This window comes from Corvus kubaryi, unplaced genomic scaffold (genome assembly GCF_017639235.1).
Source record: "Corvus kubaryi isolate FWS band 111438036 unplaced genomic scaffold, C.kubaryi_AGA036_p1.0 37334, whole genome shotgun sequence".
Taxonomy (NCBI): domain Eukaryota; kingdom Metazoa; phylum Chordata; class Aves; order Passeriformes; family Corvidae; genus Corvus; species Corvus kubaryi.
In genome coordinates, this window is record NW_024581108.1 from 16517946 (window position 1) to 16536068 (window position 18123).

Genomic DNA, 18123 nt, shown 5'->3' on the forward strand with positions numbered 1-18123 from the left:
GTACGTCTTTCCCAGTGAAAGGAGAAAATCGCCTCATTCATAATTTATACCCTCAATTACTATTAATAAAGAAATATTTCAGCAGAAAATCGCCTGGGAAAATTACACGTAACATTGCATTAACATTCTATTTGAACATTTTCATCACATTTGTTATAGAGTTAATAAGAGGGATATGCTCCCCTGACTTCTTCATGAAATTATGGGCTGCCTATGATAGTTTAATCTTTTAGACTTTATATAATATATTCACTTTACTAATTGAGCTATCCAAGGAGCAGTTAGGGATGTTCTTAAACGTGGAAGACAAAGTAATCAGGGCCGTGACTTCCTGACAAGAAGATCTTCTTCCGGAGATGAGGAGCTGCACGTGTGAGGGGCACACACGTATGTGTTTGTGTGCAGATGTGCCACTCCATTAGCCCTTCCCTTAATGTCCTGCCTGTATTTCGAAGTGAACATGAATGAAGGGTGGCGGCGATTTTCTGACTTGTGAAATATTCCCCAAAACTTCCATTTGTATTTCAGAGTGAAAGGGGGTCTGGTGAACTTGAGCAAAGTATTGTTTTGGGAATAGGAAATGCCTAGCATTGGGAGAGCTCTCCGGAGCAGCACTTCATGTAGACAAGCCTTTATGCTTAAATTCACCCCCACCCACCATCATGCACAGATCATCTCCAAAACTCTGGGCAAGGAGATGGGCTGGGGTGTACCACCCCTCTTCTGCTCTCCCTGGAGCTTCTGCTTCACCATGTGGTGCCATTCAGGACATACAGTGCAGAAAGGCTTCCCCCCACCCAGGGGTACAAACAAACCCAAAACTGGGTTGTAAGCAAGAAGTGAGGTAGGTGTGAGCAGTGAGAGATAAGGAGGCACTTGGAAGATGGACACCATGACAGTGCCACCACAGGCATTGCTCTGGACAATCTATTTGTCTCCAGAAAATGTAGCAACAGGAAGGTTTTGGTAGCTCTCTCTTCTCCTCCTGTGCCTGCAGCAACTGAAATCTTGGTCCAGACTCAGCTGCTCTTGGACCTTTCCTTGCACAGATGCAGCATTGGGCACTGAGATTTGAGCCCCTCAACCAGTTTAGGAGATGAACTCAGGTCAGGGTCTCTCTGTGAGATCCTCCTTTCCCCTCCATATGCACATGAGGGGCCCCTTATCACGAGCTATGATCCAGGGCTCCTGGTTTCAAGCAGGAGGCTTCCCAGGGCAAAACCAGGCAGTGTTTTGTACCAGGTCTATGTGAGAAAAGGCTGCATCGTCAGCTTGCTGGTGGTTGCTCACTCATTAAGCTTAAGTGGATGTAGCCCTCAGCAGGTGCAAAGAGGGATCCATCACTGCAGAGCAGTGGCCCTGCCACTGGGGATGAGGTGAGCTTCTGTTCACTGCCCTGATAAAGGAGACTGCAGGAGCACAAGATGAGCCGCTTCATTTCACATCCACAGGTCTCTCATGTCCCCTCTGCATCCACCAAGACCAGGCATGGACATGGAAAGGGTGACAGGGCAGAAGGTGGCACACAGGCTCCTAGGCGAGGGTTCTCAGTCACCCATGAAACCACTCTTGTGACTCCCAGCATCTCCAAACCTGTGGCCAGTGCTGACAGCAAGCCAGAGGTTTAATGAAAAGCTTTCATGTGTTGGGATTCTTTAGAGGGAACTCATTAAACAGCAAATAAGAGCCTGGATGTTGCCAACTGAGTCCTGCCAAAAGGAGCCTCCTGCAGGTGAGGCAGACTGGGATGGCAGGAGACCCCCATGCTGGAGGGCAGGCAGGTGAGGTCCTGTCACTCTCCAGCATGGGGGACTGCATAGCCAGTGCATAGCATCAAAGATGGGAATGAGTGTGGGAAGAGTGCAAGGAGGGGGTTGGCAGTGAGCACCCCTCCTCCAGCTCCCCAAGGTTAGTCTGTTCACAAAGCCTTCAACCCATCATGTCTGGCCAGGCTCAGCAGTTCAGACTCCTGGAGCGACACCCAGTTCTGTCACCCAGAAGAGGAGCTAAACTCCTGCCAGCCTTGCCCTCCCAGCCCACGGGAGCCCATCAGGAAGAGAGGGATGGACGAGTGACAGCAAGAAAAAAAAGTGACTGCAGTGTGAGGTGTGGAGAGCAGAGCATCCAGGCATGGCTGCGTGAGCCGTGCAGCTCCTCTAATGCTTTCATGGTGGAGTACGGTTGTTCCCAGCTGGCTTCACATGGAATGTGCTGCACCCTCACTGCTGAGCTTGCAACCAACATTTTCCTGGGTGGTGGTTTGCCACCAGCCAGCACCGATGGAGGCTGTAGGCACCTGGATCACCATGGAACTGTGCTGGACAAGCATCAGCCCATGCAAGACCACATCTCCTCATTGCTTCCCAGGTGGGCAGGGGGCCACAGAGCTGCCGTGTGTGCAAGCACACGGGGAGTGCAGGGGGTTGGGCATCTTTCCAGGGACCACATGGGCAGCCTGGGAACTGTGGAGGCCAAGGAAGGTGAGGCTTGAACTGTCCACCCCAGAGATGGCCACTGCCTGGCCCTGGGCAGGATGGACCACACTGTAAACAGGACAAGGCTTGTAAACAGGGCTCCAGCTGGGATAAATTTAGTCCTTTGGGGTTGCAGCCCTGGCGCGGCAGGACACGGTGTCAGGGTATTGTCGAGAGGAGAGAGGGAGAAAGAAGCTGAATAAACAAACACAGCTTGTCCTTTTTTTTCCTTTTTTTTTTTTGTCCCAGCGTTGTTGTTTCAGCCGGACAATTGCCCTGCAGATTGAGGGAACAGGCTGGAGTTCAAGTGAATTTGGCTTCCAGTGCCTCCCTTTTCACATTGTGTTTTCACATGAGAATGTATCCTGGCATATATGGGGAGAGTGTCCATAGCTGTGTGTGTGGGCAACTCCATGGATGCTCTGCACACACCTTTGGGCTGGCCCACAGGGATAGGGGCTGCTTTGCCTCCCAGGTGAGGCTGAGCAAGTTGGCATCATCTCTCATGCAGGACTCGGCTTTCTCCTTATGCACCAGACTAACACTCATGGGTGTCCAGGAGCACACGTGCAAAGTATGTGTCTCCGTGGGTAGAGCAGCTCTGGAGGTGTCCCTCCACAGCAGAAGGACACTGTAGAGTTGAAAGTCTTTGCAGAAATCTAGAAACAGAGATCAGGACTCGAGTTCCTTTCCTCTTTTTCTGTCATAGGGTTTGGACAAGTCATATCCCCTTGACAAAATCATCTGTGATCTCAGGAGCAAAGGGCATGGATCTTCTCTTTCAGTCCTGCTGTGTGAGGACCTAAGTCTTTTTCTAAAGGCCATGTTTAGAGGCAGCCTAACTTTCACATCCTAATTTTATTTTTCTCACATCTTTCTCTGACACACATATACACACGCATGCTTCTATTGGAAAAACGATTTTAATACCCATGGTACATTGTCCTGGTGTGATATAAAATCCAATGACATGTGGCATTTGGAAAAGGTCACTTCCCCCATCAGGATTCATTATCCTACCTCAGCCTGGGAAGCCATGGGGTTGCCCCCTCCTCTGCGGACCCCTTGCCCCCTCCCCAGCTACAGGAGGTGAGCAGGGAGAGGGGATGAGGCATTGGGTGGCCATGCCATGGGCCTTGGCAGTGTCAGGCAGTTTCTGCACCAAGGGCTCTTGTTTTTCATTTGATGTCCCTGCCCTTCTGGGTGCCTTAATTTTCCTCCTGCCACAGAGCAAGAGGAGTTACAGGGATGTGCTGCTGGGAAAGCTCTGTGGGGTGCACAGGGCCGGGTTTGGCTTTTGCTTGCCTCCCCCTGCTCACTGCTCCCTGTCTGTTCCTTTCGAGTCAGAGCCAGCACCTGTGGTGCTCTCGCTCTGCATGGTTTCAGAAGAGAAACGCTCCTCTTCCCTGTTTTACTTGTTGAAATTTTTGGCTAGGTTGACTGGGAAGTGCCTGTCTGTGTTGGTGCTCACTGCCACCTAGACAGAACTGAGAAGAGAAAGTGGAGAGGACATGGAAAGCCCAGCTCCTCACCAGCTTCCCCACCAACCATGGAGATGCTCGCAGCAGAGCAGGAGAGACAAGCTGTCCTGGGGTTCTTGAATGTTTTTGCCTTTCCTTGGATTCATTTCTGCTCAGTTTTTCCCAGGACCATCTTTGTCCACCTATGTCCAAGTATATCCACCTCCCCAAGCTGCTTCCAGCCCAACTTGGAGCTATTCCCTGGAAGTCAGAAGGGTGGAGGTCAAACTTGCTGTGGAGGCTGTCTAGGGGTTCTCGGGGATGCAGTCCCTTGCAGAGCAGAGCATGAGCTGTTCCGTGGGAAGGGAACTGAAAGCAAGGACTTTTCCGCTTGTCCACTAACTACCTTGGGGCACCTTGGCCAAGTCGTAACCCTGTTCCCCACCTAAAAGGGATGGGAGAGGTGAGGGTGGGTGCACTGAGCATGCAATGGCCTCCAGGCTTAATGGGAAGGGCAGGAGGTGGGAAAGGGGAGCAGGTTTTACTGGGGGGAGAAGGATTTTGCACTGGGGAGTGGGGTTTAATGCTTGATGAAGATGACTTCTCAGAGTGCTGAGGGTGATGGTGACTGGAGCCCCTTCCTACCACATAAACACCAATGAGTTATGGGTACCCCAGCCTCTAATTACGCAGTCAGCCCCAAATAGGCTGTGTCTAATGAGGCTGACAGACTAATATCTCAAGAGCCCTTAATGTGTTATCATCTCTTGCTGTATGACCTCATATTTATAACTGCTCTGGTGGGAGGTTGAGAAATGTCCTTCTCTTCCCCCAGCCCCCTCCCCAACTTCCCCTCCGCCAAAGCAGCAGCTCTTCAGCCTCATCTGTTAGGATCAGGAGGAGAGAGGTGACTTCTCTCCATCCATCATCAGAGGAGTTTGCACTATTAGATGATTAAAGATATTTTTTATAATATTTGGAAGAGGCTTTGAAATGTCTCTCAAACAGTGTGATTAATGCCTGCTTAACCCTTGCCTGGTCAGGACGGTGTGGTGGGGAGGCAGGTGCATCCCAGGGCAGGACTCCCTGGGCATCTCAGCGGTCACCCAGCCGTTGGGCACCCCAGGCCCTGACAAGGTGTGATTCATGAGCGTGGGGCACCTGCAGGAAGCTCCAGCCTCCAGGCAGTTCCTAATGCACCCGGGGACATTGTGGTTTCTGAGGCTGCAACGGTTGGGGCAGGAGGAAGCACTGTCTGCCCCCTCCCCAGCACTTACACAAAGAGGCCCCAGGGCTGTGCCAGTCCAGGTCTGCAAGCTGAACCATTCCACACTGAAGCTGTGGGTTTCAAGGAAGGGCAAGGAGGGGGAGTGAACAACCCTTGCCCATTCCTAGCTGGCCTGAGCTGGTGGAGTGCTTGCTTTCCTTATTTCCCTTTCTTTTTACTTTGTTGCTCCGGATGAAGTCTCTCCCAAAAAATCGTTGGCATCTTAGATGCTCCAGTAGGATCCACCTTTAAGGTGTTGCGACCTTGCTCTGAGTTTGCCCTGAAGACCCATGGGGCTGGTGGACACATTCACACTAAAATTGGTGTCAGCATTGTCTCGTATCTGCCAAAGGCAAAATTACTTGTGTTTCCTGATATTGGTTCCCATGGGGGAGTGGAGATTTGGCTTCAGATGGGGGAAGTATGCCCACCTCCTTTGATCACAGGCACAATGTTTCATAATCTCAATTTCTTGTCAATTGATTGCCAGATAGAAGCGACAACCAAAGAGGGCCCCAGGCGTCTGCAACTGCCACTCATCGTATGATTTTAACTCTCCCCCTCTGTAAGTTTGCATTATTTTCTTCTTCTTCTTCTTGTTATCTAAAGAAATCCCCCCTCCCTCCCCCTCCAAAAAGCCTCCTAGAAATTCCAACACCCTTGTTGATTTGGTATTCTATGTATAAATAGCTAAGAAGGGTTAATGCATGATTAGTAGGTGTTTTATTAAAATGGTTAATCTGTCATTATAGAGTCAAAAGGATCAATAGATTTCTTATAATCATGGCTTAAAATCATCTTTAGCATCAATACTTATGGGCTTAAAACACTGGACAGGGCCTTTAGAGGACCTGGGGGTCTCCTGTTAACTCCTTCCAACTCTTTTATCACCTGAAATGTGACTGTTCAGATGGAGAAAAGCCAACACAGGGCTGCATATTCTGTTGTGGTTACCATCCACCTTATTACTGATGGGTATTAAAATTGCCACACCTGAGTGACAGAAAAGGGAAATGGAAAGAGGGAGAAACTGGGGATGCAGCTGGATAAATGCTCTTTATTGTAACAGTCAGCAGCACCTGACTGGAACGAGGCTGGGGCATGGCCTGGCTGTCTCTGATCCATTAGGTGCCTCTGCAAAGCAGCAAACACTGGCCAAGCGTCGCCCATCACAGCCTGGCTCCTTCTCTAAGGAGCACTGCCTCTACCCCAGGGTGAGGTGGGGGGATTCCAGCCTTGCACAGAGGTGAAGCTGTGCGCCTGCTGTGAGGCAGTGTGGCAGTGGCCAGGGAGGACTTGCCCAGTGCCATCCAAGTCACCTCAGCCCCAGGGGCTGCTTTTCTGGCAGCTGGATGATGGTGGGTCTGGTTGACCCAACCCTTTGGGATGCCTGTTCCAAGCTGCTGTTTGGTAACTCCAGTGACACTGTGACAAATCCCAGAGCTGCCGACCCCCAGCGCGAGCTCTCTGCAGGGGGAGGTGCTGTTTAGACAGGCTGACATGCGAGCATCTGAGCCAGCCCAGGCAGGGGGAGTGCAGCCCCCCTCTGCCCCCTCCCTGCCCGACACAGCATCCTCTCCTCCAGCAGAGGAGAGATCCAGAGGTCATGCAGGGGGTCTGTGGTGCAGCCTGGACAGCAATGCAGAGTGCTGCAACAGCGACTGGCACTGGCAAGTGTTTCCTGAGTGATTTTGGGAGCCTTGGCTGTGGATGTTGGCTACACCACTCATACAATGGAGACCTAGAGTTGCTGCCTAGTGAGCAGAGCAGATACGGGTGTGCTGGGACCAATCCTGGTGGCCTGAAACCCTCCTTGTGTCTCCATTTCTCCCTCCCAGGTGTATTTGTGCCATTATTGTGCAGCCCCTGGCAGTACAAGCCAGCCCAAGGTTGGAGACTCTCACTCAGAGGCTGCTGGGAGCTGGTGCTCTCTGATGATTTGGCCATGCAGAGTTACTCTGCTGCAGCCCCCCCTCCCTCGCTTCCTTGCCCTGCATAAGGGCTCAGCCCCACTCCCCACCAGCTCTGCTCCCTGCCCAGCCCCACAGCCCAGGCCAGCCAGCTGGGTTCAAACCAGTCAAGATGAGATAAAGGCAAATTCACCCCATTACTTTCCCTTTGTCTTCCCTGCCTGTCCTGCACTCAGGCTGGCTTGAACAACTCCTGCTTCTTAAGAAATCCCAAGTCTGCCCCATCCAGCTGGCAGGTGTGTGCCTGGCACAGGGATCTCAGCCTGCCTGGAGGATATAGATGCCTCCACCTCCCACCCCCACCAGTGCTCTGCATGGAGTTGGGCGGAGATTTTCCAGACTCCGAGTCCAACCCTCTCCATCCCTGTCTCATTGCTTATTTCTGGGCTATTATGTTCGACAGGGAGAATTTGTTTCTGTCCCGAGCAGATCCCCGGACAGTTTCAAACCTCTGAGGATTTATCATTTTGAGCTTTTGTTTGTGGGTCTCCAGGACCCTCTGCCCCACACCCAAGCCCATATGTTTCTCTGTCTCCTCCATGGAGCCTGCTGGCCCCCAGGAGCACTGACCCTTCTCTTCCCCAATGGATGTCCAGGCATGCAGCTTCCCCACACCGTGGTCACGCACATGCATGCAAAGGCTTCTGCTGGGGGCAGGATGCTGCAGTCACAGAAGAAGGGGACATGTCCATCCTATCGACCAGGAACGTGATGGCTGTGGCTCTTTCTGGCTTTGCTTTCCAGGGCTGCCAAGGGAGGTGGCCCAGGGCAGAGCACACTGGGCTCCCAGCACAGGAATCCCCTTAGATCATGTTCAGCCCACCCTGAGACTGATGTGCAAAGCCTGGGCTTCTCCCCTTGCAGCCCCCAAATTGCATCCCTGCTTGCCTCTCTGCTCTACAGCAGCTAAGCAGCTGGGAGAGCTGGGCACAAGCAAGGTGTGACCTCCCTCGCTTGTCTCAGGGGTCAGCAGGGACATACCCTTGTGTCTAGTACAGCTGAAACAGCAGCAGCTGCCTGTTCCGAGTGACAACACGGTGACAGTAGGAGCAACTCTTCATCTAAGCAGATGTTCAACTGCCCCATGACCAGGGTGGGGAGCATTTGGGGTCGCTCCCAACAAGTTCAGGTCTATTAGGACAGAGCTATTGACTGGCATAGTTAGCGACTGGGGCTGTGTTTCCAAATCACTACCACTGCTGTGTTAGATGGGACCCCACTTGTCACCAGCCCCCCTGCTCACTCTCATCCTGTCCCAAGGCCACTGTGTCAGTGACAGAGAGCTGCTCTGGAGGGCAGTGGAGTGTGACAGAGAAGGAAAAGGGTGCAGGGCTGGTCCACCAAAGCACCGCCCCTGCAGCCCCATCCCCTCCCTGGCTGCCCACATTCCTCTGCAGGAGCGCCAGGAAGGGGGGGGGACCAACCTTTGGCATGTTTATTGACACTCCCTGAGTTCATACTGTGACTCTACAATCTTTCCGTGAGATTATTAAGAATTAATTGATCACTTTTATATTCCCCCCAATACCCGGTGCTGCTTTGCGACAGGCGGCAGGAGGAGGGAAGGGAGGCGGGAGGAGGGTGGGGTGTGTGTAAAAAACACACTGATAAATGTTAATTACTCTTTTACAGCCCTTGTCAAATTCCAGAGCAAATCGTAAATTCATTAAACTCTAACGGATTAAGCACATGCAGCTTATTTAGTCGCCATAAACAAGATCATTTGGATGTTGATTTTCCCCTTTTTATTGCTGCAGCAGAAAAGGGGAAAAAAATCAGATGAGGGAAGCAGTTGGTGGTTACGAGGGAGTCAGAAAAGTTTGGATTTATTTCATATCTTGTTTCCTTGCTCTGTGGCAGCTCTTTGTAGTGTATCAGCCCTCGGGTTGTGCCAGGGCAGCGTCTTGCTGGGGAGTCTGGCCATCCCAGGAACCAAGCAGCATGGACAGCCCTGGGATGGAAGGTGTCCATGTCCTCTCCATGCTCCAGCAATGCCTTCTTAGTGCTGAGGCTCTTAAAGACCCAAGCAAAACCTGGATGAGCAGAAATGGGATGCTTGAAGACCTTTCAGTGATGTTTTTGGTTGTGATGGCTGCTCTGCTCTCAGTCATGCTGGGAGGTCTCCAAGGGTAGGTTGTCTCCAGGAAGGCTCATCCCGGCCTCTGGGATGCAGGAGTCTGCCTTCAGCCACTCTGCAAGGGATTGTGCAGGCCGAGTTAGCATAGAAGCAGCTCTGCTCATTCTGGGATGTTTCAGCTCATTTAATGCTATCCCCAAAGTGCTGACTGTGCCCAAGTGAGTGAGATGACCCCTATCAAACCCAGCCAAGTGAGAGAGGAGAGAGGGAAGGGAAGCCATGCTGTTGGGCAGGGACATGGTGCCTTTGACTGCTCCAAACACGGGAACGTGGCCCGAGGTCTGCCAACCCGCCCGGTGAGCTTGCCATCCTCTACTTGCCTGTGTTAATAATCCAGGCTGACCTCCTGAGCTGTGGGAGTGGTGGAAGGAGAATGAGAGGAGGGTCATGGAGATTAATTAATACTCAGGACTCTAATTATGAGTTTCTTCAGCATTGGATTTCTAATGAGGAACAGGCACTGAGGCAGCCCTGAGTCCTGCTGCCCCCCAGCTGGCCCTGCTGAAACACCTCCTGCCACCTTGCAGGAGTGGTTTTACTGGAAAGGGACAGCAATTAGCCCCTGGGCACCAGCATCTCCCACTGCAGCTCCGGGGCTCCAGGTTGTGTGTCCAAAAAGTTGCCACACTGCTGCATAACTCTGTCCATGCCTTGGGCTGAGCGTTGGAGACCTGCTGCCGTCCTTAACACGCCCAGCTCCCTGCCTTGGTCCAGTGGGACAAGAGCAGGAGGTGGCCTGGGGGACCAGAGGTCCTTGGTGGGTGTCACAGCCAGGCTCTGTGCAGTGGAGAGTGCTCTGCAGGTCTGGTGCTGGCAGGAGCAGTGGCACGGCTGGTTCTGTGGTGCTGGTCACCCATCTCCAGCAGTGCTGGCCCTGGGACATGGCTCTCCTTCTCCAGCGTCTCCCAGCCTCCGGCAAGGCTGTGCTCACCAGGAGCTGCAGGCAGCCGTGCACTGCAGGCAGCAGAGGGAACTCTAAACACCTCACTGGAGCTTGCTGCCTGGCTGCTGCCAGAAAAATTTCGGGCTTTCACTTCAGAGTCCTCGGCAGCTCTTCACCTAAAGGAGGTGACCTGGGCACTGGAGGGATGGCTGACTTCCTCCCACCCCATCTTAACCCATCTCTGAAACAGGTACACACCCAAAAGGCTGAGCTGTGAGAACATGCCTAACTGCCCCAGCCCTGCTCCCCTCTCCATTTGCTTCTTGAGGGGCAGAGGGAAGGAGACGAGCTGCCAAAGGGCTCAAATAGGACAGCAAGAAGCTGCCAACCTTCAGAGCCCCATTCCCAGCAAGCATTTGCCTCCCTCAGCCTTCACAGCAAGTACAATGTGCACAGATAAGTGCCAACAGAATCATCCCTGCCTGTCAGATCCCTCCATGCTTTCCTGCTGTGTGGAGGTGCCCTCCAGAGATATCCCTGGGGTTCTGAGCGCAGGCGGGGCATCCAGGGGTTAACGGAAGGAGCATGTCCCATGCTAAGCAGTAGCTAACAGCCACCAGCTAATAACTTTATGGCTTCAAAGCAGGGCATTTATCATGCTGAAGTTTGTTTATGCACTAGTTACATAGCACATTATACCAGCACTGTGTTTGGCTGATAAATTCTCCATGACAAGCGAGGCTACCAATGGGGGCTCACCAAGTCCAAAAGACCAGTAGCTTTTTCCTGAACTCTGCTTTCCGAGATAAGGGTGTTTTTTCCCTCTTTTGTTTTGCAAGGAGGAAAGAAAAAAATTAGACAACCTGTAAACTCGGAAAAAAAAAAAAGGAGACTTGTATTGGGTAAGTTGCCCAGTGCCATGGTGCCCCAGTGGGGGCAGAGGAGAAGGTCATGGTCCTGGTGAGGACCAGGTGAGCTGTGTTGGCAAGTGATGCTTATGGGCCTGTGGGCTCGTTGGGCATACACTGAGTGGGCACTGAAAGGCTCTGGGTGTCTCCAGGAACAGCCTATCTCAGTCCTGTCTGCATTAATGGAGGGTATTTTATTTTGCAGAAGTGTTAGAAGGCACTCTGGCAGCCCTCTGGTTCTGCAGTGTTTCTAAAATGAGCCATAATCGTAGCATTTGTCACTATTTTGAGGTTGTGCATGTGCGCGATTTGTTACAGCTTCGACACAGCTGCTGTGTTCCCCTGTACGTCTTGCTCTGGGTTCAACTGCTTTAATCCCACTAATAATAATGACCTTCGCATTTCTGGTTTGCTCTATCACAGGAGCCAAACCCACTTCGCAAACATTAACAAGCTCGGCCTCCCAGCTCCCTGCAAACATGATCGGTCAGGATTATTTTTCCTGCTGCAGTGGTGGGGAAACTGAGGCATAAAGCAAAGAGCGTGCTGATCTGAGCCCACTCAGAGGGGAACCCTTTGCTTTAGCCAGTAGACGTCACCCTGCTCCAATTTTGACCAGCATAGACTTTCGTAGTCTCACCTCTGGAGCAAGTCCTGGGGCTGGTGGGATGCAGTGGGATGGATCCTGAGGCCAGGACCTACATCTGAAGTGCCACTGAGGGTTTGTGAGGCAGCAGCTGTTCCTCCTGCTGGGGAGTGGGACACGCACTTTAGGGATTGTGGTGTGCCAGCTCATCCTGGCCTCTTCCTGTGGAGCCATGCCCACAGTGCTTGCCTCCCTGCCCTGCTGCAACAAGAAGAAAGCCCCCACCATGGTCCAGCATCCAATGCCTAGGCAGTGGATATGTGGGTGCCCGGCTCCCTGCATGAAACATGCTCCGATGTGCATCCACAGGGGCTGCCCAGGGAGGGCATCTTGGTGCATTTACCTGTGCACACACACAGTTGTGCCTAAGCACAGATTGCTGAGTGCACTGGCTGCATCTCCAGCTCCAGTGCTGTGTTAGGATCCATCCATGGCTGCCCATCCGCATGGGCGTCCCCGGACATGTAGCCGTCCCAGCCTGTGCATCTCTGGCTGCATCCCTGTGGCATCCCCAGCTGTGTACCTGTGCTGGTGTGCGCGGCCGTGGATCTGCTTCGGTGGCTGCGTGCAGTGGCCCCTGCAGGCTGTAAATACTGGCAGTGTGGCGGGGAGGTTGAGCGGTTTATGGCTCAAGGTCAGGCCCGTGAATCATAAAAAGGTGTCGGAAGGAGCATTAACTCCTAGCCTTCACTTGGTCTCTGTGTGGTTTCAGGCGGGGCCCCGAAGGCAGTGATTAAAGGGTGCACCTTCCCCTTTCAGTTTTACGGTAAAAGGAAAGCAGTAAATTAGAAGCCCACAGGCTGGGGCAGGCCAGGTCCCGCCAGCCCAACAGCTAAGCAAGTACCTGCCGTGCACCCCGAGACTCCGCCGCTGGCTCTGCACACCCCCCCCCCGGCACAGCCCCCACACAGCTCCTTCCCATGGCAGTCGCTTTCCGAGGAGCAGCGTCCGGCCATGTGGCGGGCATGGCAGGGACATCCCTCCATCCTTGCCCAGCAACAGTTTGGGGTGGCCGGGGGTGTTCAGCCCCACTCACCCCATAGAACAGCAGCACCTCTTGCTCTGCACCTTTTTATTACTCCAGCTGTAATTAACTCCAGTAATAGAATTTTTTAAAATCCAAATAGATATAATTAACGTTTAATGCCCCTGTTTTCTTGCGAATTGTCAGGACTATTAAGAACGGAGTATTGATTGAAGAGGCAGATGTTTCTGCTGCTGAGGTGGGACTGCTGAGACAGAGGCAGAGAGCCCTGACAAAATGGTCAGATCCTGTCCCACATCTGGACCTCAGGACAGTGAGTTGGGGCTGGGGAGAGTTGGGGCAATGTCCAGCACTGCAGGGCTGACCCTGGCCCAGGGAAGCAGAGAGGAAGAGATGGACAGTTCTCCTATTTTTCCCCACCACTCAGTTATAGGTAGCCTCCAGCGCTGTGGCCTTTTTTGAGCACTCAGTCATGGGGCATTGCTGCCAGCATATGCTCTAAACTCACCATCTCCTGGAGAAGGGCTTTCAGGGACAGAGGTGTGAACACACCCTGTTCCATTCTCATCCCACATCCTGCAGCTGACCCAGTTTGCAGCTGTCCTGGCACCCTGGCTCGTCACCACCACCATCTGCCATGAGACACAGGAAACAGCACCTTCCCTGAGCTGCTGCTGCTGCAGCCAGTCCTGATAAGGCGCCGTACGAAGGGCTGGGCCACTGCCAGACTGATTTCTCCCAGCTCCTGACAGGGCTAGTACACATCTGCCCCAGGAACACTGCAGGTACTGCAGCCCTTCTGGCCCTGTTTTCCAGTGGGAAGGCTGGGACTGGGCAGAATGAAGAATGCAATAACATGCTGTGCCCCTGTCCCTGGGCTGGATTGAGCATTAGATGTCTCTGAGGAGGGGAGGAAGGGAACTTTGCAGGGTGCCAGGAGAGAAAATACTTCTCCTTTCCCTTAAAAAAATGTGCTTTTTCCCCTGGGGAATGGCACTGCGGAGCCCTGGAATTGACGCAGCTGCCAGAGGTGATGGATGGCGCCAGCTGATGGAGCAAAGCGGGTCAGCAGAGCAGAAACCAGCAGGCACAAAGAGGGAGCATCCCTGCTAACCAAGGCAGGCGGTGACACCCTGTGCCGGGGCTGGGCCCACAACAGCCCCCTCTGTGTTGGGCTGGAGAGCCGGCACAGCTGGAGTACCTGGGGTGCCATCCTGCGATGCCCCCGGCTTCACTCCGACTGCACCCGCCAACAAGAAGGGCCTTTCTTCGTCTCCACACAAGCCCTGATTGTTCAGATGCTTCCCTTGCCACTGCCTTGTGCTTCTGCCCTTCCCAGAGACAGTTCTGGGAGGAAATGGAGGATTTGCAACATCTGCATGACCAGAGCTGCTGGGACTTCAGAGTTTCAAAAGGAACTGAGACTCCTCATGTTTGTCTTGGTCCCCTCAGCAGCTCCAGACCAGGACATCTCAGTTCTCTCAGCAGCTGTGCTGTGTGGCTGTGCAAGCCCGCAACCCACCCTATCTCAGTTTCCCCACCAGTGGCTGAAGTCCTGCTTCACCTTTGCAGATGTACGGCAAAGACTGCGTGCATACATTTGAGCCAAGGCACCTCCAAATATTGGGGAGCTGCAGTGCCAACTTCCCAGGGCAGTTGTGCTGCCAGATCCTCTGCCTTCCCTCCTGGGCACACAGGACTGTGCTGGCCATCTCACAGATGAGAAGGGGGAAACTGAAATGTGGAAGCCTGGGCATTGTGAGTCTTGGAGGACTCTCCAAGAAGGGATCTGGCCACCTTTTGAGGCTGGTGGGAGGAACTGAGTTTTTGTAAATGGTGGAGGCAGTGGTTGCAGACAGAAATCAAAAGACAAGGCAGCTGTGTAAAATCAGCCCAAACATCACTGAAACTTGTGTGCAGTCTCTGTTTCTTCTGAGAGACATATAGAGAGCCTCTGGGCAGGGGATGGGACAGCAGCTTGCAGTGATGCCAAGGGGATGCTGGCACTTGTGCTGTGACTGGGGCTTACAGACACCCACTCCAGCCCAGAAGCTCCTTGGTCTGCCAGCAGGAGATGTCTTCTCCTCAAACATTGTCCCCATCAGCCGCCCATGGGAGGGCAGGTTATGTCCCCCTCAAGCATGGGTGTGTGGGTAGGATCAGGAGGAGATCTGAATGAAGGCGGGCCACATCAAGTTGTAGAAAGTAAGAGCTCTTTGGAAGGCTGGAGGAAAACAGGATGCAGTGAGTCCCAGGCTTGAGACTCAGGACTGCAGGATGCTCCCTATCTCTCTTGTGGGGTCAACAGGACCTTTACTTTCCTTTCACCCAAGCCCAAGGAGGAGAAAAAGCTCCTGCCTCAGCTGGGAGGCCGTACTTTTTGTTCAGATACCCTTGGACAGAGGCTCAAAATGTCCTCCAGGGATGCAGAGCTACGTTGTCCCTCTTGCTGCTTGGGGATACTGAGCATGTCTCCCCAAGATGCGTGTCAGAAATGAGCCCAGGTGTCCTGGCTCTGATCCCATTCTCTGTCTCCAGCTAAGGAATGTATCTTAGCTGAAGCTGCTAGGCTGAGGGATGTATCTCTGGAAGGATCTGAACCCTGAACTGTCATCTCTGCTCTCCAGCAAACCCAGCTGCTGAGTCCCTGTGCTGCACCAACTGCTGCTCCAGGAGATGTGAGGAGGAGGAGGAGGAGTGCAGGAAAGGGGCTCAGCTTCAAATCGATTCTGAGCACTGTGATAAGAATCTCTTATCACCCTTGTAATTGTAAGGGCTGGGACCGAAATGCTGGGCTGAGTACAGTCAGATTTTTGCAGACCAGAGGTGAGGAGGAGACAGGGCACAGCAGGGAGCAATTTTGGCTCTGGAATGAGTTCCCCAGGCTTTGAGAACCTGCTTGCTTTCCAGTGACACTCTAAACCAGCTTTCTTTTCCCAGCCTTGGGGCTGCCCCCAGCTCCTTTCTCCAGCTCTTTCCAAAGAAGAGGAGCTCCTGGTGGCACAGATGAAATGCAGTGAAGGAATGGGTCCAGCACATCCAGACCATGCATGGTGGTCAGGGGCACACAGAAGAGTAGTCCTGGGGGCTGAATATTGCCAGGAGACCGAGAGTGAAAGGAAGAACTGGGAGGTTCATGCTCCCACGCCTGCAGCGTCCTCCAGCTTCTTCCCACCTTCCCCTGATCCGGGCTCATCTCCATCCTTTTAGGGGGTGCAGCACAGGAACAAGACAGGTGCCCAGGAGCCAGTGGAGCTGGCAGAGATGTAGCAGGGCTTTCCAGGCCTTTGGGAATTCCCTCTGTTCCCATTGCTGTCCAAAAACAATGGGTAAGGAAAAAGGAGCTGCTAAGGTTATGTACTCCAGGTGGTATTAGACAACATAGTGATAGCACAGAGTACCCTCAGCTGTAGGAGGCTCTCCAGGTGCCCTGCTGCATGTTTTGCCTTTAGCCCCTCACGCTTCTTCCCTGCGTTTATACAGCTGTTGATTGGGATTCCAAGGTCATCGAGCCTTGCAGAGGTACAGATAAAATCTAAGTTTGCTGCAGTCCCCTGCATCTCTGGCCCCACCAATCCCCCTATCTACAATCTCTCTCCCCCTGCTAAGTTTTCCTCTGTCAGACAAGCCCCAGAAGGTTAAACAGCAGCAAGGCCACTGCTCTGTCCTCCTCCAACAACTGTGCAGCTGGGGGATCTGTCATCTTTCCACCCTGTCACCCTGTTCCCCTTTGCAGTGGCTGTGTGGGATGCCCTGCTGCCAGGTGGGGATGGCCAGGGAGGGACCTCAGTACTGAGATGGGCAGCACTGTTCCAAAAGGCTTGCTGAGGGTCTGCAGTTGCCTGGGAGGTTTTGCTGCTGGCTCCACACTACTCACGTCAAAATAAACCTGCTTGAAAGACCCCATGAGCCCCCTGCACATGGGTGCCCTGCTGTTGGGAGCTCCTGGCCACAGTGAGGTGCCCCAGTGCATGGCAGAGCTGGGGACTCGCACACCAGGGGCTTTGTTGGGCCCAATAGTTGTTGTGCTAGAGAGGATGACTCTGAGCTATGGACTGGTTTTTCCTATCATGGACCAGATCCAGGTTTCATGGCTGCTTAGTGGTCAGGGAACTGGCCCACCACTCTCAAGAGACAGCTTAGGACTTGCACATTTAATTCCGGGAGGAACAGTGTCAGGTCGAGAGAAATTGGCCCCACCAGAGGATTTATTAATTTCTCCTTCCCTCTGCCTCCTCACAGGGGCTGTGCTGAGATCCTCTGCCTCAGAGTCATCTCGCTAAAGCCAAGGGGAGCTTAGTGCTTAAATGGTTTTCGTGCCGCAGCGGAGTTTAGTGCTTGTCAACAAGTCCGAGGTCTTGCCGAAAAGCCTTGACAAAACACCAGCAGGGAGACAAGGAGAGCAGGCACCAGTGCTGGGAAGGGGAGAGCACATGAGCCAAATCTCCAAAGCACCTGCATATGTGGGAACATCACATACCCAGCTCCACATATCCCCACTAGCAAATTTGGCTGCCCCACACTCCAGCAAGAATTGTATTTGGCCCAGCTCTTAAGTTTAAACTTCATGGAAAAACCTTCATTAAACCTCACTAATGTGGAAAAGCAGAGCTGGCCTGTGGTTTTCAAGCCCTTGCTTTTGTAGGCTCTTGCAGAAATTGATGTACACTTATATTTTGTGTGCTGTATTCACCGGGATGCTTTTCCTGCCGAGGCGAGCCTGGAGCTGGTGGGGCTGAACACTGTTGCAGTAACATGCTGGCTCTGCAGATGGGGATAGCAGAGCTCAGAAACTAAACCCGGCTCCAGATGCCACTGAAAAAGCTTGCCCTGCCTGGGGAGGACAAGGAAGACACCCTCACCTCCTCAGGCACCCCAGCTTGCCCCGCTTGGAGGAGAAAACCTTAAAGTAATTTTCTTTCCTTTTGGGGAGCTGGATTTCCTGGCTATGAATTAGTCTGAGCATGGGATATAGCTCAGTTCAAGCTCTGGGACACAGATGTGGCACCGTGCGGATCTGGGAGGCACATGGCACAGGCGAGCTGGCAGTGCCAAGGTCTGGAGGCCACTCATTCTCTGGACTTCTGGGAAGCCACCCCACACCTTGGTGGCAACACGAGGAGCAAGGAAGCACGGGTAGCAGGGCAGGCTGTCCCCACCATGGGAATGCTGCAGCAATAGCAGCCCCCAAGCCACCTGCTCCTATGGGATCTCTGGCTGCCAGTGGGTCACCCAAGTCAAACGTCTGAGCAGGATTTGGAGGAGAGCTGGGTAGCTTTATGGGCAGTAATAGTATTTACAGCCCTGCTGGCTGAGGTGCTGATCCGGGGGAAGGGAGACCCCTCCCAAGCAAAAACAAAATTGCAACAGTATCTGGCCTCCAGCCTTCCCAA

At 53.0% G+C, this 18123-nt stretch overlaps 1 protein-coding gene across 6 annotated transcripts in view; it reads left to right on the forward strand.

Moving 5' to 3' along the window:
- RNF220 (ring finger protein 220) overlaps positions 1-18123 on the forward strand; it is a 220673-nt gene that overhangs the window by 84145 nt on the left and 118405 nt on the right. For 4 of the 6 annotated variants that reach the window (XM_042030529.1, XM_042030533.1, XM_042030530.1 and 1 more), the window contains exon 3: positions 5692-5766. The exons of the other annotated variants lie outside the window; for them this stretch is intronic. In XM_042030529.1, the coding sequence (XP_041886463.1) occupies positions 5692-5766 (75 nt within the window). The remainder of the gene's footprint in view (positions 1-5691; positions 5767-18123) is intronic. 6 annotated transcript variants of the gene reach the window in all.